At 43.1% G+C, this 24484-nt stretch overlaps 5 protein-coding genes across 6 annotated transcripts; 1 reads left to right on the top strand and 4 right to left on the bottom strand.

Annotated features, from left to right (window-relative positions):
- Window positions 1-2076: 2076 nt before the first annotated feature.
- atf4b (activating transcription factor 4b) lies at window positions 2077-4920 on the bottom strand. The gene is made up of 3 exons (XM_070923699.1): window positions 4768-4920; window positions 3569-4024; window positions 2077-3448 (listed from the first exon to the last, which is right to left on the bottom strand). Exons 2-3 carry the CDS (start codon window positions 3918-3920, stop codon window positions 2469-2471), a joined length of 1332 nt encoding a protein of 443 aa, XP_070779800.1. The 5' UTR covers window positions 3921-4024; window positions 4768-4920; the 3' UTR covers window positions 2077-2468.
- A 247-nt stretch (window positions 4921-5167) lies between these two features.
- Window positions 5168-11682, bottom strand: LOC139300555 (uncharacterized). Its single transcript, XM_070923698.1, has 13 exons — window positions 11561-11682; window positions 11180-11393; window positions 9672-9770; window positions 9280-9426; window positions 9019-9180; window positions 8222-8338; window positions 7998-8117; window positions 7683-7769; window positions 7020-7148; window positions 6844-6927; window positions 6672-6711; window positions 6341-6395; window positions 5168-6088 (listed from the first exon to the last, which is right to left on the bottom strand). The coding sequence occupies exons 2-13, from the start codon at window positions 11183-11185 to the stop codon at window positions 5347-5349; spliced, it is 1788 nt and encodes a 595-aa protein (XP_070779799.1). The 5' UTR covers window positions 11186-11393; window positions 11561-11682; the 3' UTR covers window positions 5168-5346.
- A 1601-nt stretch (window positions 11683-13283) lies between these two features.
- Window positions 13284-17781, top strand: napsa (napsin A aspartic peptidase). The gene is made up of 9 exons (XM_070923700.1): window positions 13284-13386; window positions 13771-13924; window positions 14320-14443; window positions 14968-15086; window positions 15231-15430; window positions 15616-15738; window positions 16052-16196; window positions 16387-16485; window positions 17010-17781. Exons 1-9 carry the CDS (start codon window positions 13319-13321, stop codon window positions 17169-17171), a joined length of 1194 nt encoding a protein of 397 aa, XP_070779801.1. The 5' UTR covers window positions 13284-13318; the 3' UTR covers window positions 17172-17781.
- Window positions 17782-17871: 90 nt separating this feature from the next.
- On the bottom strand, window positions 17872-22618 carry mief1 (mitochondrial elongation factor 1). Of its 2 annotated transcripts, none has more exons than XM_070923061.1 (4): window positions 22472-22618; window positions 22123-22333; window positions 21436-21668; window positions 17872-21221 (listed from the first exon to the last, which is right to left on the bottom strand). In XM_070923061.1, the coding sequence occupies exons 1-4, from the start codon at window positions 22616-22618 to the stop codon at window positions 20382-20384; spliced, it is 1431 nt and encodes a 476-aa protein (XP_070779162.1). In that variant the 3' UTR covers window positions 17872-20381. The 2 variants fall into 2 exon arrangements, with proteins under 2 accessions (XP_070779162.1, XP_070779163.1); XM_070923062.1 differs by having other exon boundaries at window positions 21436-21707; window positions 22153-22333; window positions 22461-22585.
- Window positions 22619-22968: 350 nt separating this feature from the next.
- Window positions 22969-24103, bottom strand: LOC139300081 (mitochondrial ribosome and complex I assembly factor AltMIEF1-like). Its single transcript, XM_070923063.1, has 2 exons — window positions 24052-24103; window positions 22969-23218 (listed from the first exon to the last, which is right to left on the bottom strand). The coding sequence occupies exon 2, from the start codon at window positions 23179-23181 to the stop codon at window positions 22969-22971; it is 213 nt and encodes a 70-aa protein (XP_070779164.1). The 5' UTR covers window positions 23182-23218; window positions 24052-24103.
- Between the last annotated feature and the right edge of the window lie 381 nt (window positions 24104-24484).

The following is a 24484-nucleotide window of genomic DNA, read 5'->3' as shown; positions in this document are numbered from 1 at the left end:
ACATCACATCCTTCTACCTTCACGACTGCAGAAAAAAAAAAAAAAAAAAAAAAAGCGGAAAAAAGAGAATTCACGCTCTGAAAGTTACAAATAAAAGCATATGTAATATGTGACCGATACCACTGCCATGCTGTAAACTTTTATTTTCTACAAACCCTGACACTGCTTCCCCTATGCTTTACTGACTCTGTTCATCTAGTGACGTAGGCAGCACTTAGTGTGACAAGCATGACTTTACAATTTGATATGAGGATGTTTCAAACATTCATTTGGAGTCTTAGAGTCCCACGTCACCTGTGAATATATTGTATAAGCCGTGTATATTTACAGAGTAAAATATGTCACATCGTACGCTTTTAGCGAAGCATTTTGCACTGTGTAAGTTCTACCACTTTAGTGTAGCCAAAGTGACGTTACTTCCTGTGTGGTCCTCCCTAAATGGTGATTGCATCATCATCAGTACTTTGCTCATCCTCAGACAATAAAAGATATGGATATATTGTTGTGTATTTTTGGCTTTCATCTTATTATTGAAGTATTTCTTTTTATCTGCCATGTGCTCATTGATGGACTGAAGTACTATACCTGAGAGTTATTATTATTCTGGCACGCGGAGTCGACAACTCTGTGATGGAAGTAGTAATTGTGTAGTATCGTCACTAGATGGCGCTGTAGCAAGCACATTTGTCTGCCACCATACCTACACATACTATGTGGATAATTACACTCAGAAAAATATATTTTAAAAACCATGTGAAATAAGGCATCCTAGGATTAAGAGTGTTAAATAATAAAAGAATAACAATAAATGCAAGGTTTTTACGTGGGTGCAGACAAAAAAAGCTTTTATTTTGTATTTTGTTTAGGCATTGCAAAGGACAAGGCAAAATAAAAGCTTTTTAACAAATGAATTAAGTTTACCTTGCCAAAAAAACACTGTTCCATACAGTAGGTGCCCTGTGCTGTATTGTGTAGGGTGTTATTGATATTGGCTGCTTTATACATTTATATTGTATGTGACACTAAATGAGGAAAAAAAGATGTGGACTTTCATGTCTCATATTTCATATTGTTCAGAAAGTAATAATCCAACAATCATTTCTTGAAAAATGAGGGCATTTACACAGGCAGGATCCACAGAGTTAGCCAAGTCTTTTTTCTGGAGGTAATGTTCCCATTGTAAGTGGCTCTGCACCATCTTGACTCTGGCCTGCCTCCAGATATAGATCGTCCCTAAGCTATCTGGATGAATGCCTGGACCAATTACAGTGTGAACACCTACGGCCAGTTGTAAACTGAATGCATGCATTTTTTTTGTTGGTAATATTATTCAAGCTGTGCCTAGGTCAGCACCAGTCAGCACTCTTTTCTTTCCTCTCTCGCGTGCTCCTCCATTCTCACATAATATTACAAATACATATATTCTCTTTTAAACTGCAAGTGTCTTCATTTAGTGCTCATCAGAGGCACAAAACACACTAAAACAAGACATCTTTATGGGAAACTGGTTCCCGTGTATTTAGAAATGTCATTTTAACTTCACATGACTGTCAGTTGACTGAATACCCATGCATCTGCAGCATGTTGCTGGGTCAGGCGGGCTCCATTATCCTCTTCCTAGTTTGTTTGTTTGAAAGAGGCTCCACTCAGATGGACATCCACAGGCTCATTGTGATCTATTATCAGACCGGGAACAAAGACTCTCTGTGTTGCGGACTAGGTTACGTTCTAAACAGACGGAAAATGGTCTCTAAACAGGTCATAAACATCATGTGCTTTACCGATGTACAGGTTATGTGCAAATCACGTGCACTGCAGTGTAGCTTTTGCCTCAGTTTAAACCTGTGGTTTGTTCTTCCAGGCCAGTCACAGTACATATTCCATATAATCTGGTATTTAGATTCTTACATGCCTATTCACACTAGTTATACCCTCTTGCTATTGTGCTTTGATGTGTACATTTCCAATGCAGTTATAATGAATTATCCCTGAAAAAAAGACCCTGTATCACCCACTTACCTACCACTATCCTCCCAATATGCATTGATGTCCAGAAGGAATCACACCAAATGACTATTAGATTTCAGACTCTTTATTAAGAGATTGATAATACAGATGGTCCAGTTATACTAATACACAAATCTTAAAAAGACATCCTACTGGCACGTTACTAAGGTCCAGAGATAGGAAAAAATACAAACATTACAAGAAACAGCACACAGGTTTATATACTGAATGGAAAATACTTGTTTCCATAGAACTACTCTAAACGTGACAAAAGTATTGTATATTTAATACCAGTGTTAGATATTTAAAAAGGAGATGTTCTCAAGAACATCAGTTTTACTGGACAGTGCCGTGTGGACATAGCACACACTTTAGCGATACTGGTTTGCATGAAATTTAATCTGCTGAGCCCGCTTTCTCATCGTCACGTCTTATTACACAAACATCCGTCATTCCAACCACTAGGGATCACTACTAAGACCTTTTTTGGTCTTGGCCCGGCGAACCTCCTCCATCAGCTCTTTGAGGTACTCGATCTCCCTGGCCATGGATTCAGCCTTCTCCGTCAGCTCCATGTTCTTCCTCTCCAGCAGTGCATACTCTCCACTGAGGGATTCCTGCTCAGCTCTCTTCTTCTGCCTGTAACGTGTGGCAGCCGTCTTATTCTGCTCCATCTTCTTTAGTTTCTTGGCCTTTGGTGCCTTCAAATGTGCCCTTTCATTTCCACCTGCACCCCCAGGGGACTTGACTTTGACACTGGTGGCACTGGGAGAGGGTGGACTAGCTTTATATTTAGGCTCAGGGTATGGTCTGCTTCCGGAGGACTTTGGTGGAGGGGAGGAATGAGCGATTCCTGATGTGGTGGTGATCGCGACTTCATCTTTGGGAGCCAGGACTAGGACGATGCGGGTGGGTGAAAGGGAGAGCACAATCCTCGGGACCTGAGGGATGATAGAAGCTACCACTGGCTTCACCTCACTCTCTGAGACATCTACTTCACTGCCCAGGTCCAGAGTGTAGGCTGGGGAGGAGGGAGAATCCACCAAGTGGGAAGATGGGTCTGGAGAAGCGGGCTCAGATTTGATCTCCAGCTCCTCTTGTGGATCTGGGACGAACAGAGGAGGGGAGGGAACATCCTGTTCCTCAATGTAGGATTCAGGCTCATCCACTGTGATGACAGAAGGCGCTGCACAGAGTGTGGGGGGGGGTGGGGGAGGTATACTTGGAAGAGAAGCGGAGTGAAGACTTGAGAGCACAGGAGTTGAGAGAGTGGGCATTGGGAGGGAGTCAAGCTCCATGGGGCAATGCAGGGAGGCTAGGAGGTCTTCTGGAGAGTTGGGGGACTCTTCAGTAGGACCGCAGGGGCCAATCAGAGAGTCCAGGTCAAACTCGTTCAGATCCACCCTCTCTGCCATCCAGTCCAGGTCACCGAACATGTCCTCTGTGGGAGGTAAATGAGGCTTTATATCAATGAGGGTTGTCAATACTAAGAAATGGTGCTCAAAGTATTTCAAAGATGTTAATAAGTGTAGGACTGAACATTATTGTACACCATCATTACCTTTGCCGTCAGATGAGACTGTCGGTCTCAGCTGACCAGGGTGGCCCAACCAGGGGAGGGAGAGCAGGTCACACTCCGTCCCAGCTTTGTCCCCACGGAGGAGGACAGCCGGCGGTGAGGGAGGAGGAGAGTAGAAGGGAGGAGGGGAGGAGGAAGAAGACAGTGATGGGGAGGTGAGGGGTGACGCAGGTGAAGTGTCCCCCTCTGACGAGGGTCGTCCTCCTTCCTGTTGTTCTTGATCAGGGTGAAAGGATAGGAAGTCCATGGCGTCAGCCATGGGAGAGGAAGGACCCAAGAGAAGGGCCTCCATGTCTTCCAGGCCAAACAGTGAGTTTGTCATCATCATGGTCATAGTGGCTGTTGTTGGTCACAAAAGGAGTGCGTGACGATGCTAGGATGGTTTCGAACTCTTTTATGCTGTCGAATGCAGCAGCAGTGAGGGTTTCCACGAAGGACCTGAGAATGGAAAAATAAGACATTTGTGGTGAAAAGCTGAACAATATTGTAGAAATCAACTGTAGTTAATAAAGCCTATTAATCATTCATAAATTAACTTGTGCTTTGTGGCTAAAAATAATAATAATACACTGTTAGGATATAATGACTCATCTCAAAAGGCAAATCACATCTCAGCTCAACACTGCCCCCATCACTGCAGTGCACTTGCTACACATCACGTGTTTCCACCCAGCCAGAAATCTTGTGACTCTGACGTCAGTCTGTCTCCAAACAGGGTCACAGACTCCGTCCCCCTCCCTCACTATGAACAGCCACACTTTTGTCCTCAATACGCCCACATGAAGCCGCCATTTTGACACAAAGAGGAAACGAACCATTTTCTGACTGCCACGTAGACACTCAAAGGCAGTCGTGATAATAACGCTTCAATACAAATAACATGTAGTAGCAACATCGTCCTCGACGATTAGACGATACAGTGTAGAGCCAAATACAGAAAATGTATGATGTATGAATCATAGCTATCACGTGTTTCGTCATCTCAGCAGCTAATCCAGTATCTATAGTAACTGCGCCAATTCAGATCGTGTCTAATTATATGTAGCAGTCAAACTAATATTAACTGAAATTTAAGAAGATCTAGTTTTGTGCTCGGGGTAACGTCAGGCTGCTGAGGCGCGCGGCTATCGTAGGCCGTACAGCTGTCACCGATCAAATGTTATTAAAAAAAATATACTTACGACATTTTTGCTGAATTAGAAGTGACTCAGTGCACTGGCTGGATGCACTGTTTTGTTGGCGGCTGGGTCGCGGCACACTTTTACACTGCCATTTCGGCCAACAGAGCGATGTTCAACAAGGCTGTCACTTCGTGTGTTGTTCCTCGGGATGGAAAATGGCGCATGTTGTGGCGCGGTGCTGATATAGAGCTAAAGCAAGCACTGGAGTTATCCTTCCGCAGTGCCCACAGTATCACTCCGCCAGTGTTTGTATTCCGCATTCCACACATACCGATAGTTTGCTGGCATCCTAAAAAGTAATCACTGGTACTAAATTAAAACCATACAAGATTATTTTACTCATGAGAGTGATTTCCATGAATTCTGCGGTTTTATTTATCACAATAACAATTTATAGTAGAACTGCAATCTCGAACTACCCCTAAATTAAATAATCACAAATTAGGTTTTACAAATATATAATGTTTATTAATATATACGTAAATATAGACATTTAATTACCAACTGCACCACTTAAAACATTCCAAAACATCTCTCTCTTTCTTTCTCACACTCACAAACCAACAAAAAGTTATTTGGTCAGCTGAACATTTCCCACATACAATTCAGGTGACCTAGTTCATCCTGCAGATTTACAGCCAGCAGCTGAACTCTACCTGAAAACCTGCTCTTGTTTGATTTCTTCAGCCTCTGACTTTTTTCTGAAAAATACTGATCCATTTCCTTGGCAAAAGCCTGAAGCAGTTTCTCAGATGACATCCCGCCTGAGTGTGTAACAGAAGCCCTCCTGTCATTGTTTGTGTCACTACTAAACACAGACTGTGACAGATGTGCCATCTTCAGTGCGTCAGGCTGGGCTCCGGCCCTCTGTAACCTGGCAATGTCGTACCTTCGCAGCTCATTCATCTCAGAGAGGATGAAGTCTAGACAATATTCCAGGTCAACGACATTAGCCTTATATTCGCACACTAGTTTCTCAACTGTCATCCTATTCACAATCTTCTTATTGACCTTAGCATTGTGGGCACCGATACCCCCAGCAGACGCCACCATACCAGCACCAACAGCTGTAGCAATCAGCGAGACACCCATGGTAATAGGAGCCAAGGCGATACCCAACACTGCGGTCACCCCTCCCACAGCACCTGTGGTGCCTCCTGCGATGTCCATGGTTTTGGTCTTCTTCTGCATCTTGTCCAGGCTGTCAGAGATGGAGCTGAACTCTGTGATGAGGTCCCGCAGGCTTTCACTGCGTTTCATCATGAGAAGGTTGAAGAGACGCAGGGCTTTTCTCACATTCATGGCTCTCTGATTAAATGATCTGCAAAGGGAAAGTGACAGAAAAGACAGTTTCTTTATACAGTTCAGTTGGTTACATTTGATTTTGATTCTGAAATAGTTTATAGTTATGTAAAAGGTCATGTTGCAATTAGGTATTTAGGACTGTTCACCAGAAAGTTACTCTGAAGCACTATTTCCTGCTACTATTTTTAGCAATATTGTAACAGGAAACTAATAGCACCAAAATTACATCTCCAGTTTACAAGAATGAATTCAGTTTCCGTGTGGTTACCTGATTTCCTCGTCTATACTGAGGCCATACAGTGACGGGGTCATGAAATCAGATTCTGTTGGAGTGACAGCAGAGATGATTAGATATATCTTGGCCAGCTCTTTGTTACTGAGGTTTGCACTGTAACTGAGTCATCTATTTATTTATTGCACCTTTCTTTTAAAATGAATAAATACGCAGTATTGGTACTAACCCTAACCCAATAATACACAGTATTAGTAGTCAATAAAACAAGAATAAAAAGAAAATGACACACCAAAGTTTGATGCTTCCTTAGTCTTAGTCCTAGGAAAATTATCTATCTATCTAGAAAGCAAAATGTTGTACTTACTTGACACTCTTTTCAACCATCTCAACATCCCATTGATGTCCTGTGGAAAACAAGTTATTTTCTTGTCAAAAACTGATTTTATTTATGAAACCTCCTTAAACTTAGTACAGAATTAGATTAAGCTGAATCACAGTTTATTTGCAAGTTAAGGAACAAGTAAACTAAGCCATACCTCTGCGTTCTCTGTGGTCTGTTGATGAGAAGCGTGGACGCCACTCTGGTACTGCTGTCCAGAAGTTGTTGACTGCCTTTGTGACTGGTGGTGTTTAATGGAAACAGATTAATGGAGAATAAAGTTACAGCATACCATTGTTAGCTGCACACACAGCTACACACAGTCTTTCTCACCATCCTATCGTCATCCTCTGGCAGAACGTCCAGGTAGGGACGATGCTCTATCTCACTGAACGTTGACTCTGATTGTCTCCTTATTGAAGGGGGGGTCGGAGGGTTGAATGGAGGTGGTGGCGGTCTGGTCTGTAATAGACATTAATATAAAATTCAAATTTAATCAACTCTACTGCACACTCTCATTCTGTTGGTGCCTTTTCTTGGTTTTTGACATTACAGGAAGGAAATGGAACTCTAACTGGGTCTAACTGGTTGTTGTTGAATCAACTTGGTGCACCAACAGTGAGATGGGTCCCGTTTCTCACATGCAATCATGCTCTGTGACATTTTTACCAGTAAATTAAGATAAATTGATCATACTCAAACGAGTCTCTGCAGTATGTTTTTCAGATCCAGATTGCTCAGGCTCCACTGGCCACCCCCCACCCCATCCCTGCTCTAACATTTAGGGCAGGGATGGGGTGGGGTCACCCTTTGTTAGGGGCGCAAAAAGCTCTACCAGAATCTGCATTTCCCGCTGACTGAACAGTGTTAAATGCAGCAAAAAATGGCAGCAGGACAAATGCATGTGTTTCTGCACCTTTTGTTGCTGTTTTTTGCACCTGCCCAAGCACGCGTCATCACCTGTAGTTGTCAGCTCTGCTTCAGTGGTTTTCTTACCTGTTGAGGCGAGACTTCACTCACTGAGGCAGGGCGGGGAAGGGAGGACTGCCCGAGTCGAGGCGGAACTGCCGGTCTGTCTGGGGCCTGAATATCAAAGACACATTGGGGTTACATAATGCAATTGAGCATAACCAAAACATTGACTGTATTCCAACATTTTTTTCCAGGGACAGGTTTCTGCGCTTTCATGCTGTCGAGTGTTGACACATTAATAACAACCCTTGTTCTGGCAAAAACACAATCATATCTTTATTACCCCAACTCTCAGAAAACACTGTGTCCACAATGCAGGACTTTTAGCTTGCAATTTACCGTTGAACCATAAGTCCCACAGAGGCTCACCACTTCTTCATAGAGAGCTGGGGAGACTGAAGTTTGTCGTATAGAGCTGGTGGACGAACGTCTGGATTGCTGACTCTCATCAGCGTAGATCTATTCAAGAAAATAGTAAGATAGATAAATAGGTGAGTCAAAGCCTAGTTTCTACCTGGTCTTTGGGACAACTCTGAAATCGTTGGGATGAGGCGAAAAAGTACCTCAGGTTTTGGCCTTATTGAAGAGGATAATCTGTCATAATAGTTGGAGGGAAGAGCAGGGCGTTCAGGCCGCGATGGAGTGGGAGATTGTATTCTCTCCGTACCGACAGCTGGAGGCTAGCAGAGAAAATAAGGAGAAAGTAAGCTATAATCTCTCTAAGGGTTCAGTCATTATTTAAAAAAAAAAAACACATTTATGTTGCTAAAAACATTGAAGTGAGCAAAATTTTAGAAATAGATCAACATTTTGTGAAATTTGCTCATTTATTGTATAATTTCCCCCGGGGATCAATAAAGTATTTCTGATTCTGATTCTGATTTACGTTCTTGCCAAGAATTACATAAGAAGATTGACACCACTCTCATATCTCTACAGTAAATATGCAGCTAGTGCAAACAGCCAGTTAGCTTAGCTTAGCACAAAGACTAGAACAAGGGGAAACAGCTAGCCTGGCACTGTCCAAAGGAAAAAATATCTGCCTACCACCACCTCGAACACCTCTCACTAATCGACATTTTACATCTCATTTGTTTAATCCATACAAAAACCGATGCGTAGAAATGACAATTTGCGGTTGTCTCAAGTATTAATGACTATTTCTTGGCCGGAGGCAGTGGCTTTCTGTTCACTCTGCTGGTTGCCTGGCAACCTCACAATGACGACAAGACTTCAAGACTTCAGAGTGGTATTGACCTTCTCATTCAACTCACAGCAAGAAAGCTAATAAACATATTTCCCAGAATGTCAAACTTATTTTCAAAATTAAGCTCATTAATTTGTTTAGAATATCATATACCTTCACAGTTGGCTCAGTATTTGACTTCATATAGTGACTGCCTCCGTCGACTGCTGTTGTGGGTTGACTGGAGGTCACACATATGCTCATTGGTGGTCTGGGAGGAGGTCGAACAGGACAAGGCCTCTCATAGTCTGCAGGGTATTCACTGAGTTGGCAGCTCTGACGACAGACATGAAAAAATGAATACATGCTAATTAATACGTGCTATCATGACTTCATCTTTACAATATCACCAAGTATCAAACCCGCTGAACTCACCACTACATTGGTTGTATTGCTAGTCGTGTCTACAGAGTCAACAGTGTTGTTGCTGGTGTTACACTGGGCCTTTGGTTGTAATTTAGACCTGGGACGAGGTACAGGCTTGACTTTAACCTCTGACTGACTTCCATCTGTGACGGCCGGCTAACAAAAACAAAACAAAAGTGAATCTGAGTTTTTAATAATGCATGAGAATACACAACAACTCAATAACCGCAACAGGGAGTTTTAAGGAAAACCATCACCTCTATACCAAGAAGTACCTAAAAGACAAACCCCCCGGGTTAATCCAAAGATGGAACAAGGTGATAACATGCAAATTCCGGCAGACACACCAAATATCATTCATGAATTCATGCCTTTAGACGGACAGCTGAATATGTTTTTACCATTGATGCATCTGGGTCTTCGCAGGCAGACTGCGGGACGTCATAGGAGCTGGTGATGGCGTACTTCATTGAGAGGGATTTCCTGGGTGGTTTGGGTGGCTATGGGGTTTAATAGTGACAAAGATGTATACTCTAATATTACCACAAGTACTATTAGTATTACTATAGTATTACTATAACTATTAACATAAGGGCAAAGGCTGCCAAACAACCAATCATTGGGTTTAAATAGCTATGAGTGCACTGCATCACTGTGCTGTCCTTGTCTTTGTGTATGATTACATAAAGACACGTTACCAGAAATGTCCTGGTTGTCTGTTATCTACCAGGGAAGTTTCACGTTTCTTGTCAAACTGCCATCTCAGTTCCCGTAACCCTTTTATCTCCAGACAGGAATGCAGGGGGGGAGAGGGGTTATCGCTCACACCAATCAACTGTATATCTGCCCTTCCGCAACTCAAACCCCTCAACACATTTGACTAAATGATCACCACACATATTTCATTCATGGGTTTTGGATCCTGATTGTGTTAATCAGCAGTTCTAAATATAGTTGACGGATTCATCTGTAAGAGGTTCCTCGGGGCAAAAATGAGCTGCTCAGCCCATTTTAACCCCCCATTGTATTGTGTATGGTATTCCCAAGCCTGACGCTAGGTTTACTGTGTGGTCATTTGATTCAAAATGAATTAATTTAGGAATATGCAACATATAAGCAATAATAGTGAAGTAATGAAGATCTTAAAACCAATCAAGACAGAGCCTCAAGATTAGAAATTAAAGCCTGTTGTGCTTTAGTGGTGCATATTCCCAGTCAATTTTTTATGAATGAAATGACCACAAATCAGTTGACACACACAGATCATGGTGCTTTCAGGGCCCGCTTTGCCTGGCTAGTAATCCAGTCTTGGTTACCATACTTTTAGCAGGAGACTAATGTAACTAAATTTTAGCTAAATAAAGTAAATAAGTAGTTAATTAAAGTTTGAATTGACTGAGAAACCAGCTGGGATGAGATCAGCATTGTTTACAAGAATAATCTTAGTCTTAATGATAGGGGAGTTTGCAGAAAACACGCACATGCAGCACTGGAAAATCCACCTAATAATAATGTGCTTCTCAGTGTTGTCCTACATATTTCATTGGACACAAATTGTGCTGGGTTTGTGTTGTAGTCTGCTAAAATCATCTCACAGTAGTTGAACAGATGTTTGAGCAGTGGGATTGTAAGCCTTTTAAGCACACGACTATGGGCTTCTGTATTCACATAACAAACAATATAACTGGTTAAACTGTCAACTCCCACATTGTCTTTCATCTGTGCTTTGACTGTACAAGGCTGCTTGGGCCAAATTCTTACTGGCTAATTGATTATATAACTTAACAATGAACACATCTTCTGTTCTATAATATCCAATTAATTGCAGTCATCTATTCAGTGAATTGGTGGTACATGCAAATCACATGTGAGGTACCACACTGGCCACACAGAAAGAGCTGATTCTTACCGTCATGTTGGAGTTTAGAAGCCGCTGTTATCAGTCCTCTCTATTTCACTATTCCGTTTGATCGTTTAATCGTGGCTCCAGTGTAAGAAATGGCTCAATGATTCTCCCATGCGTTCAGCATGTCTGTACTCTTGTCAGGCCACACATGCTTTAGATGCCTGCTGCTCTTCCTTCTCTGTCATCCAGTCTAAATAGGCCAAAAGGTGCGATTTCCCTGCAGCGTCACAGCAGAGGAAAAAAATGTGTGGGTGGATCCTTTTTAACTTCAACAACAGTATATATACACAAACAAGAGGGAAAAAGTCTGAGATATGTCAACACTGACATCTACCCACACACAAACTTGGCATTGTAAGTTAGGAGGACATTGCATTGACTTACATTCATTCCCTGGAGACTTATCCCAACCTTAGCCATGACCACTGCATGCCAAACACCAACCTTAGCTCTAAACTAACTAGCTAACTAACCTTAACCAAAACCCAAGTCTTAACCCTAAGGTTTAATGGTTTACCTTGTGGGGGGCAGCTTTTCTTATTGTCAACAGCTCAAAGTCTGATGGATGATGATGAGGGTGTGTGTGACTTTTTGTGTGTACGTCAGTCTTTATGTCAGAGTTTTTGTGGTTCGTGTTAGGGATTTTATCTAAAACTCGTTCAACAGGCCAAGTGAGTATCTGTTTTGTAATCCGTGACTGCTTTCACACTTTGTCATGGGCCTGTTTCAGAAGCGGTGGCTTGGATGACACATCTTAAATGTTTGTTTGCTGCGGTTTGGATTTGAACCTCTCATTCATAATTGCACGTTATAATTGAATTCTTGAGAAAATAATAGCAGCCAATGCCATATTTTGTCTGATCTTAAAAGAATAGTTAGTCATTTTGGGAAATAATATTATATTATTTGCTTCATTGCCAAGAGTTTGATGAGGAGACTGATACCACTCTCATGTCTGTACCATAAATATGAAGCTGGAGCCAGCAGATGGTTAGCTTAGCTTAGCATAAAGACTAAAAACATGGGGAAACAGCAAGCCTGGCACTGTCCAAAGGTAACAAAATCTACCTACCAGCATCTCTAAAACTCTCTAATTAATTATCAAATTTTTATTTTAACACATGTTTTTATGGAGTGTTTTATTATCTTAACATGCAGCAATGGTCCCCCTCCAGAGTTGAAGGAACGTTGCAGATACATGATCAACGTCTTTAAGCCAAACGCAGCTGGGGCGGCCTGTGGACAGACTTTCTTAGACTTTCTTTCTCAGACTCTTGAAAGCTCCCTGCACAGCCACAGAAGACATAACACTGTTTTACTGTGTAATTGTTTTCTCAGGCTGAGTAGTACTCCTCATGACGAGTAAACTGAACTTCATGTGTAAAACTGGTGGACTGCCCCTTTAACAGAAGGCATGTGTTACATGCAGACATGGAGTTTGAAGGACATGGGCATTTACCAGACAGGGACAGTATAACAAAATGTGCTATCAGGTTGCATTATGGGAAATGTGGGATCCTGTGTTTTAAGTCTTGACCACTCTTTTTATCATCTGTTTCTCCTGAGGCCCAAATGTAAACTAAACTAGTGGAGTACCCCTTTAATTTGGTTTGTGAGATTAGATGGGGTGGCATTGTCCTTCATTAGACTTCCCAAATGCAAGTAATTCTAAAAGTGCAAGATCTGATTAGGCAAGCCAAAGCCAAAGGCAGACTAACATTTGCATGGTTACTGGATTTATCTGTAAACTTTAGTCTGTAGATCCTCTGGGGAACGGTATTCAACAAGCTGTTAAAAGAATGTTTCCTATTATATGAAACGTTTTCTCAGCTGGACTTTCAAACATCTGTACAATGTGCTGGTATGTGCCCTATCATTCATTTCACAGCCACAATACAACTCGTGACCCTGTAGAGACCTAGTGCGCCGGTTTGTACTGTGGGGATGATGGCCGCACTCTTCTACCAATCAGAACACCGCACTGATTGGTTTCCTCCAATCACTGAGCCACAGTGCTCGTGGGAAACCGAGTAAATGCGGACATTGCCGAAGCGCATTCACCTATCTTTCTGCGTCAGTTGAAATAGTTGTCCGGTAGTATCGGAAACAACACAAAATTGTGTTATTTCTACTAGGACAAAAATGACACGGCTGAAGATATTTCATATCATCGGGGCGCTGCTGATAATACAAAGCGCCGCCATCATCAGGTAAATACAGTTTGATGTTTTGGATGCTAGACTGAGCCAATATTAGTTACTTTTCAGCCTATATGACTTTATAGCAACAGACAAGTAGCTAGGCTTCAATGCAGGTTAATGTGTGCGCGCGTGTGTTTGTTAACTTCCTTGTTTTGTCTCTGGTACAGTCACAATTAGCCCCACGTGTTTCCAATTAATGTGATGGGTATTTACCGGCAATAATGACACTGGCGTAGTTAAAAATTATGATCAGTTTGCGCAACATTTGTTACAAAATATGCATGTAGAAAGTGGATGCGAGCGCTTTGTATCAGGAAGCAGCCATTTCGCGCGCGCCTGACGCACGCGCACGGTTGGTCTTCATACATTTAATTCAGTAATTCCTCGTTTCAGAGTTCCCCTGCATAAAACCAGAAGCCTACGCCGCCTGATGAGCGACAATGGGAGGTCTCTGGAGGAGCTCCGGGCTTTGGCGAAGAGCACCGGAGCACCTGACAGCTCTCCCTCCCCCAAACTGCCTGTGGAGAGGCTGACCAACTTCATGGACGTATGTGTACCGACAGTACAGTGTTGAACCCAGATTCAGGCATTACCTTTTCCCCCTGATGTCAGCAGAACTCACTGGGGTTGATAGTGAGCGGGTGCCACACAGTGAGTGGGCCCATTATGTTGCAGTCTTATTGGAGGGAGCCAGCTTTGAATAACTCCAAATGTGTCAAATGTCCAGCACACTTCTCCGCTTAAAGCCAAGAGTTTTACCAATGTTGCTAGTTTTACCTGTGCATTCCTGCACAGGTAAAACTTTTCAGTTTTCAGTCAAAAGTTTTGTGTGACAAAATGCCTACACTTGATGTTTAATCTTTCTTCTGATGCAGATGTATTGGTGGTTTCACAGCAGATCTCAGCGTTTTTGGTTAACTTTTTTTTTTTGTGTCTCCTCAGGCTCAGTACTATGGGATGATCAGCATCGGTACCCCTCCACAGGACTTCACTGTGCTGTTTGACACCGGTTCCTCCAACCTCTGGGTCCCCTCCATTCACTGCTCTTTCCTCGATGTGGCCTGCTGTGAGTTTGCTTTTCTCGGGGAACTGACTCACTCTGCCTGCTCTGTACTGTATGTGTCTCTGTTGGCTACTTCCTGGAAGATGCTCGTTGTATTTATCAAACAGTAGTGACTAAAATGTCACACTTCTCATTGTAGCCTACAGTGATGGACAGATTATGAGATGATTGGCCCCTGGGCACAGACATGTAAAGCCCCCCACATGGGAGCAAGACCCCCAGACATTTGGTAACTGTTTTTCACTATTAGTGTAGTTGTGTCTCTTAGTAGTGGTTTTGCATCCAACAAGAAATGTGTAGTGAACAAGACAATACCTAACCCCTCCTGAGTCTGGGTAGGTTGGGCACCAACCAAATCAGATCCAAAGGGGGGCCTGTAGGGGCAGCTGAGGCTGAAGAGGTAGATCCTGTGATCAGTGGATGACCTGCATCCACTGATCACAGGAATGGCGGTTCCATCCCCTCCTCCCCCTGTCCACAAGTCCAAGTATACATTTTCATTTTGATTGACCGTCTTCTCTCATTAGGGCTTCATCATCGCTACAACTCGAAGAAGTCGAGCACATACGTTCAGAATGGCACGCAGTTCTCCATCCGGTACGGCCGAGGCAGCTTGTCTGGCTTCATCAGTGGGGACACTGTGTCTGTGAGTTACTCACTGTTACTTGTTTTAACTGCATTCCTCAATTTTGGTGGTCATGCCGTTCCTATCATTTCATTAAAAGACTTGTGTTTTCTATTCGTATAGACGTCTCTCTTCCCATGTCCTTTTCCTTTTCCTGCTTTGCAGCTTGCAGGTCTGCCTGTTCCTGGCCAGCAGTTTGGTGAAGCCGTGAAGCAGCCCGGCATCACATTTGCAGTGGCGCGGTTCGATGGGGTCTTGGGCATGGCCTACCCCTCCATATCAGTAGCTAATGTCACCCCGGTGTTTGACACGGCCATGGCTGCCAAGCTGCTGCCCAATAACATTTTCTCTTTCTACATAAGCAGGTTGGTCTCTGATAGAAGAAGCATGGAAGAACAGGCATAAATAATATTTTCACCAGCTCTGGAATCGCTGCCTTCTGTATTGATTAATTGGTCAGAAAGACATTGTGGTTTGTTGTCAAACTTGGTCTCAACTTTTTGGATTTGTTAACACAGCGAGTTGTGCTTCTGTCCACCCCGTCTCTCAGAGACCCAAAAGCAGCAGTTGGAGGAGAGCTGATTCTGGGTGGGACAGACCCCCAGCACTACACCGGAGACGTGCACTATGTCAATGTCACACGAAAGGCCTACTGGCAGATCAAGATGAACGGGTGAGGAAGAACCGTTTTTATGGCTTTATTATTACAAGGAACTGGGAAGTGGAGTATTGTCTGGGCTGACGCACTTTCTGCTCTGTTTGTCATGGACACACTTGCCTTCATAAAGCAGGTGCATGCATGAAATGGTCATTTTTCATCAGGAATTCTGATGGTGTAAAATCATAATAGTTGAAATGACTGTTTTTCTGGTCTAAAGGCTGCATTACAGTAACAACACATTTCTGAGCAGGTGTTATTGAATAAACGGATGCCTCTCGTCTCTCTGGCCCGCCCTGCTGCTCCCTCTCTTAACTTTCCCCTGCAGAGTTGATGTTGGCAACCAGCTGAGTCTTTGCAAAGCCGGTTGCCAGGCTATTGTCGACACTGGAACATCCCTAATCGTAGGTCCTGTGGAGGAAATCAGAGCGCTGCACAAGGCCATCGGAGCTCTGCCCCTGCTGATGGGAGAGGTAGAGCTGACACATATGAGACGAAGAACTTGATAGACGCTGCATGTTAACAAGACATGATGCCTTTAGTCACACTCTTGTAGTCCGGATGTGGCAATTGACATTAGTGGGTCCAGGGTTCAACCTGATACTCGACTACAAAAGTGTAATGTTTTGTGGCATATTCTTCTCTCCTCTCCCTCCTTTCTAGTACTTCATTGACTGTAAGAGGATCCCGTCTCTCCCGGCCATCTCCTTCAACATCGGAGGGAAGATGTTTAACCTGACTGGAGAGGATTATGTCCTGAAGGTAGTTGCCCTCATGTCAGATGGATGACAAATCCTTTGTCAGCAAATCCCATGAAAAGACCAAAACCAATAATGAATTGATTCTTGATAACAAGTCTGTGTAGTCAAAGTCTAATATCTCATTCCTCTGTGCCATAGAGCTCCATTGTTGTTCAAAAACTAAATAAAAAAACAAAAACAAAAAATGAGTGGCACAATTCCACTGAGTGGGATGTCTCCCAATTGATGAACATGGGCCCTGTAGTTTATTGTGAGTCAGTTCCACAGACACGTATCTGAGTGTTAATACTAGCGCACCAAATCTGTGGCTAAAAGTAGTCCCCAACAAATGCATTATTTACTCCCATTTGAGCAACATCTTGAGTTTGTCTTGAATATTCCTGTGGCTACAAAGTCAGATATTAAAGGATGACACTTTTTTTCTCTCAATACACTTCTCCCTCGTCCATATTTACATTGAAAAACTACACTGAAAGTATCCCTGTAAGAAAGACTGAACTATTTGCTTTTCCTTTTTCGATACAGGAGTCTCAGATGGGCACATCAATCTGTCTGTCAGGCTTCATGGCCATGGATATCCCGCCTCCTGCAGGGCCCCTGTGGATCCTGGGAGATGTATTCATTGGGAAGTACTACACTGTGTTCGACAGGAATGCAGATCGTGTGGGGTTTGCCCCTGCGAAGTAGTTTACTAAACACCGTTTGTATGCATTTGTTATTTGACTCATTTTGACTTTAAAGATCACAACAAGCAAAGCTTAATTTCATCATGTTGCGTTATTTGTTTTGCAGCAATCCAAAGCATTTTATGGTCGTTGTATTTCACTGCAAGGCCTGGCTTTCATATAAATATCTTGCATCTTAGAATAATGAGGTTTACATGAGAAGCTGGTTTCCAATGAACACTTATAGATGCTACGTTAATAGCCATTTCCACACATTTAGCAAGGAATGTCAATGTTTTCTGCCACTGAACAAAGGGACTGCTTCACTTGGTTTCTTGCACTTGTCTGTGAAGCTGTTTTGAGTTTGAATCTTCATCTCAAAGATGAGGCTCAATCAGAACTATGCATTTGTGTGGTTTAATTTTTGTAATTTAGATGCTTTGGGTGAACAAACGCACCTCAAACTTTTGTTTCATTCCCAGAAACAGATCCACATTCCCATTTTCTAATGTCTAATACATAATATGATAATCAATCAACTTTTGTACACTGAAGGTATCAGGATGTTTCTTTTAACACGCCTATGTGAATTTTATTACCAAATGTCACTGAATAAAACTTAAATTAAATAACTGTCTTGTAAAATTTTTGATGGATGGGTTTAGAGTGTAATATCAAAAGTCTTTGGGGGGGGGGGGAACACAAAGATGAACCTACAGGACGTCATTTGTAACATTTAATGAAGTATAGAAAGTGCTGCAACGTTCAACTCCAGAGCTGAACTACAAAAAAAAAACAAAAAAGCTGGGGGAAAATACACAGCATGCAACACAGCATATGGCCAGTATGCTCTCCACAAGGTAGAGATCTACTTTGGGTTTTTGTTTTACAATAACATTACAAATGTGGCACAGTGACACTCCTCCCTTCAGCACAGTAGTTATTTGTAGCATAAACTAGGTCTGCAAAGGAAGACGCTTAATATGCACACAAAAGGTGGTCTGCTGTGGATTCATTTTATATCAGTACATCCAGAACAAAGCACTTATAAGCACAATAAGTGGTACTTTACATGTTGAATTGAATAGATTGCAAATAAATATTCGGCTCTTTTGGTTACAAATGTACAATAAATACAAAAATATTCACCTGTTTTCTCCATTATTATCTGGATGATTATTAACTCAATGCACAACAGAACTATAAACAACCCAAATCCCTCCATTTTGTACACTATACAAACAGTGGGTTGGGGGACACTTATCTCCATATCACTGCATTTATTTTTTCATTCTAAGGCTAAAAGTGAGAACAAAAAAAAAGCAACCATGTGATTATTTTTGGACAATATGTTTTGGGTAATCATTTAGAGAGAGACACAAACTCCACTGGACAGCTGCTGTTGTTGTGACTCCACCTACTGTCACCTGCGATGACGGTGAACTGACAAGCTCCACTGAGTCGCAGGCTAATCTAACATCAGAAACCTTGGTTGTCAAAGCTGCTCTTATATAACTGAGGATCTGTAATCAGATCATGATCTAAAAGGGATTAGCACCTGTAATCTATTAATATACATGTAGACCTGACGGGCTAGTAGTGATCATCACTTCAGGTCATGTGTTGTTGGTGCCGTACACAATAACAGCCTAGTATACTGCACTAATCCAAGTCTGGCTACCTAGTCTAGACAGACTGGGTCACAGCTGCACCAATGAGTTAATGTGGACTTAAAAGTGTGAACACAGACGCACAAACACCAAACTACAGAGGTAACGTGGCTCCATGCTCTAACTGCAGTCAGGCCAGGAACTGAAGTTAATACTGAGACTAATTCACCAGATGACAAACGCACAAACAACCTTCTCCTGCAGGTTAGTGCCTCAAACTGCAGAGGGACAGTCGCTGGAAAACCGTGTGTCCAGCCAAAGACAGTCCCCCTTGCTACAAAGATCCAGAGACAGATCAAGCGAGTGTATGCAACCCACACTGAAGGTAATGATCTGGAACTGAAATTAAAGCAAGAACCAATAGATAAAAGCACTTTCAGATTGTCCCACTGAGACACTTTTGACCAACCTTGTTGCAAATCTACAACATAACCTGTGATGAAGGTCATAAAAGATAAATAATTAAGTTCATAAAGTATATCGGACCTGTGCACCAAAGCAACAAATGTGAGACAGAACAAACCTCCTTTTCATAACAAACAAAGAGCAGCTCTGTATCAGACAGACGGTCACATGGAAACATTGTCCGTTCAAGCCAAAACTAGTGTATGATCACCAACAGCTCAGATACTTTCCATAAATGGTGGTATATTCCTTGTGGACGTATATTCAACTTTATAACAGATTCATAGTTGAATGGTGTGAATTAGAAGCAGACATCAACATATAACTCAAGTGTATATTCCCGTTTGATTTCTAGGTTCGGTAGATAACACATGCAGACAGCCTAATGTTTGTTTTCACAGATCCCTGGAAACATACATGTAAAGCACAAATCTTGAACGCAGCCACTGTATTAATGAAGTTTTTGTGTCGAACTGAACTCAAAACACTGTTTAATGTTAAATGGGGTAACAAAAAAAAGGAGCTGGAAAAGAGTTAGCTTTGTCTCTATAACTCAAGAATGTTGAGTCATTCAGGCTGATCAACAATTTATTAGCTTTTAGGTTGGCATACACACAATCAACATTACATTCTATCCCTTCCCACAGTGACACGGACCCAGTAAACATCATTTAACTGCATCGGGCATGTCTGTCCTCCTAAAACTCTCCAACCAGCTAAAAAGAGCTCAAATACATACTGTATCTCAAGATTCCATTCTTCTATTGTAATATGGATCAACCAATGCAGAGATCAATCCCTCCATCCCAATGCATTAGGCCCTAAGAGCATGTCTACTCTTAACTTCATTAATACAATGGCTTTAGTGAGAGCCATGAACCCCAATGGGCTTTGACTTTCATCTAAGATTAAAACAGTAATTTCATGTTCACACCACATACAGCTTGTAACTGCTACTGAGTGAACCAAATTTTCTCACTGATGTTTGTGAAGAGGAATTTGAGAATGAAGAGGCCGTGTGTTTCAGGAGAGAGGATGATTCCATGCAGTTGTTTGTTTCCAGGAACCTCGTAATGGTTCGAGGTCACCGTTGCCAACAAAAACAGTTGTTAGCATTTCGATGCCGCGTTGCTACGTGACGTTCTTCCACAAGCTCATCAGGGATGGGGTAGCTGTGCATCAGCAGTTCTCAGCAGCCCCTCGGGATCTGAGAGGGCACAGTAGAGAGTATATCCCAGCTCGTCCACTTCATGTTCCGTCAGCTCGCAGAATAAGTTAACTTTAGGGCTGAGGGCACATGGCAGCCTCCCAGCCTCTAGGTGTCCCACTAGCGCTCGTAGCAGCTGAAGGAAGCGGTCCGTCAGCGCTTCCTGGGTCCAGTCGCCTTCTTTTTCGCACAGCAACAAGATGGCGTTGGTGAGCTGGCTGGCGTTGAGCCGGTTGAGGGCAGGGTTTAGCTTGCACATGGCCTTTGCTACCTTCAGGCAGGCGCACCGGCAGCCTCCGTCCTCCTGGTCCAGGGCCCTGAGTCGTGCCGTCTCAGCCACGCGGAAGCTCTGTCGCCACAGGTTTTCGTGGCGCTCTGCAGCAAGACGATGTGGTTTGGCGATCAGTGAGGTTCCATCCTCCATCACAAGTAGTGGAAGGAAGTCCACGTACAGCTTCCGGTCTGTCTCGTACTGCACCTCCAGGGTCAGTGTTTCTGAGGGAACCACAGGACGGATGATGTAGTCGAGGACACTCCCTATAGCTGGCCAGTTGATAGAGCCCGCCACAAGCTTGTCAAAGACGTCGAGGACTGATTTAGGAGAGAGGTAACCACCAACCATGCAGCGGTCCCAGTAACTGCTGTTCCGTGGAAAATACTCCAGATTCTCCCTGCGGACGAGCCAGAAACCTGGGACATTCATGATGGTGTCCTCCCCGGGGATGGATGACCACAGGTTCTTCTCCAAGATAAGAGGCACCATGAGCTGGGCGTGGTCTGCTGTCACCACCTAGAAGATGGAGGGAGGGGGTAAAACTTAAGAAATTAAAATTATAGAAGAGATGACAGCAGACAGGCCCCAACTGGCAACTCAAGAGTAAAAAAAAATTCTGGAAAATTCTGATTTAGGTACAGCACCAGTGAACCAGTCACAAAAAGTTTCAATCAAATCAATATGTTTGAATAAGCTAAAATTAAACCTCCTTTATCTAAAAGCCTCTTACCTGCAGGTCATCATACAGACTGCCACTCAGGTACATCTCTCTGAGCGGCATGTCAGGCAGTTTGGCGTGGAGGAACACTCGGAGTTCAGCACAGATGTCCAGCGCTGCCCTCCGAGCCATAGCCTGCTCCTCAGCAGGGATGTTCACGTTATTTTGGTAGAACTCCCACAGATGTTCCTGCAGCGACAGACGCATTCGGGCCCGCAGCAGGTCCGACTGAGTGGCACCGCTGCCTCCCACTGCAGCTCGACCCACGGCCCTCCGCAGACAGTCTGAGGAGATCAGAAGCAACTGGAAGTTAAAAATGTGCCTTTGTACAAAATGTTAGATAGGAGCAGGAGAATTTTGCTTTATTCCCTCTTTTAGATAATGACGTTTGAAGGGAAAAAGAGGGGAGAGGTATGGGTTTGTTTTCAAAACATTAGAATGTGAAAACAAAAAAACCTGAATCCAAAAATACTAAATTAAGGGGCTTCTATAGCATCCGGGAAATTATAACAGTAAGGCTCAACTACATCATATCAAACTATTGAAGCACTACAGAGAACACCCACTGTAAAGGAAGAGAAAGATTCCTCCAAATAGGCTGTCTGTCAAGAGACAAAATGACAGCTGGCTGAAAGTCTAAATCACAAAATGGTCAATACTGCATAATATAACACGAAAAAGACATTTAAAAACAATGACGTAGGACAGATTTAACTTTGTTTTCCTCACCTGGGTCAAAAGCATGTGAGGAAGTGGGCAGAGACTGCAGTGACCTGCTGACTGTGGACTTCATGTCGTGGTTTAATACTCGTGGTGACGAACCCATCCAGGCAGGCTCCTCCCAGCTTCTCTGTCCCGTCTGCTCCATCTTTGTGGGGCTGGTGGGAGCACTTATGGCACGGTCATACATCTGCACAACAAAGAATCGTGTGCACATTATTAACGTTGGTATGGACATTTACATAAGAACGTTGTTTTCCCTTCATCATACATGGGAGTGGAGGGGTATAGAAGAAATGAAAAGGGAGAGAAATCACCTCTCACTTACTCTTTTGACAGCTAGTGTTGCAATGCCAAGCATGGCTGCTCCTCCCACTCCCAGCACAAGCTTGGCATTTGAAAGCATGAAGTCAATGGCTGTGCCAATCCCATTGTCATCTTTCTTCCCTTTACGGTCTCCATTCACCCCCGCCATCCTGCCACTGAAAACAGAAAAGATAAAGAGAGTACAACAGAAGGAAACTCGCAGGAAGAGGATGGGTACAAGTATTTTCTTTGTTTTGCTGTTTAGCTCAGAGGCTACAACATAATGCTGTGTAGCCAGATCGACACGTATAACAATACTACACACACAGTTTAGAGTAACCACAGCCAACATGATCTTACTCATGACTCTCTGTGATCTTTGCCCTGTAAAACTAAACCATCTCACACAAAGAATGTCTCAGATCTGAACAGATTGTTTTCTTTTTTGTAAACCCACCTGGGAGATACACCTCCAGATGACCTTCAACCCACCTCCAGATGACCCGTGACCCTTTCCCCCTACATAAGCCCGCCCAATCGGCTGCTGAGGAAGAACTGGCCCCTCCTCAGTGCGTCCTCCTTATCTTCAGGTATTGTCAGGGTTTGGCAGCGGCGAAACTCGCGAGCCACGGCACGGCGGTAGTAATTACGGTCAGTGTACTGAAGGTGACGCCCTGCACGGAGCAGCGCCCGGTACAGCTCCAGCACGGCACTGCGAGACCAGCCGCCCATTAGGGACCACACATGGAGAGGGGGGACACCCTAGCACCTGGGAAAAAGGAAAGGAGGGCATTAACAGATAGAAAAGCTGCATCATTTTGATGATGAAATGGGCGAATAGGATGACACAGCAATCATATCTAAAATATATGAAGGGTCATGTAGTCCAAAAATGTATCATCATGCTAGACCCCATGGTCGTCGATGGATGTAACTGGTTAGCAAGAGTTAGCTGCTGTGAATATTAACTTGTCTAAGCAATTTAAGTTACATTTAGAAACCATGAAAGAGATAGCCGGGGAAAGCTACCTGCCTTCCACTCTTGGTCATTCAGCTCATCCATGGCCAGTGCTACAAATATTGTGTTCAATCTGTCTCTGCTTTGAAAAGAGTAGAAAGTCAAAACAGCCTGCTCCTTTGTCAGTTTAAAGTGTGTCTGCTGTGTGACACAAACGGTTCAGTCAAGCACATTACTGCCTCTCAGGTGCAGTGTCAGCTCGCACAAACTGTACCGTTAGCTAACGTTAGCAACCATGAAAATGTGACTTACGCTCGGCTAAACATCGTGGCTCATTAACTCCCTGATTTCCGACGACTGCTGTGTAACCATTGCCTCCACCGAATGTAAAATATTGTCAATGTAATCTACCGAGGTTTATTTGTCGGTAGAAAATGGCTGGCTCAACGGAAAGTTACACATCTCTTGAGTAGCTAGCTTGTTAGCTTAACACGCTAACTAGCTGTTCGGCTAGGAAAGCGCTGACCTTACCTTTAGCTAGCCTTATTGACAGGACACACTCGTAAAAAAAAAAAAAACGGTGCGGAGGACATAGTGGAAGCAAAACACAAGTACACACAACAAAGAAACACGAGCCAACCTACGTCTCAGAAATTAGACCAAAGATTTTCTCTTCAGACAGAGGCAGGGCTCTGCTCAAGCCGGGGGTCAGATTGGACAGTGACAACCGGAAACTAATAGTCTACTACTCACTTACTACATCCGGGTTATTATCATTTTGTTACAATACATTTGTAAATGGTCACTCATTTTGTAATAACATGTGTATACTCTTTTATAGTAATCATTTATATTAGTAAAATACTGACAGGGACCATTTTACTGCATAATGAGTACTTTTGATTCTAGAATCATATTTAGCTGATAATACGTATATATTACTCAGGTTTTGAATGCAGACTTTTACTTTTAGTGTAGTATTTACAGTGTTGTATTGCTACTTTTACTGAAGTGAATGATCTGAATACTTCTTCCACCACTGGTGTTTATAAAAAGTCAGTCAAATGCCACTTGAGC

The sequence above is a fragment of the Enoplosus armatus genome, chromosome 17 (assembly GCF_043641665.1).
Source record: "Enoplosus armatus isolate fEnoArm2 chromosome 17, fEnoArm2.hap1, whole genome shotgun sequence".
Lineage (NCBI taxonomy): Eukaryota > Metazoa > Chordata > Actinopteri > Centrarchiformes > Enoplosidae > Enoplosus > Enoplosus armatus.
The sequence above is the reverse complement of the archived record's forward strand: the minus strand, read 5'-3'. Positions and strand labels throughout refer to the sequence as shown.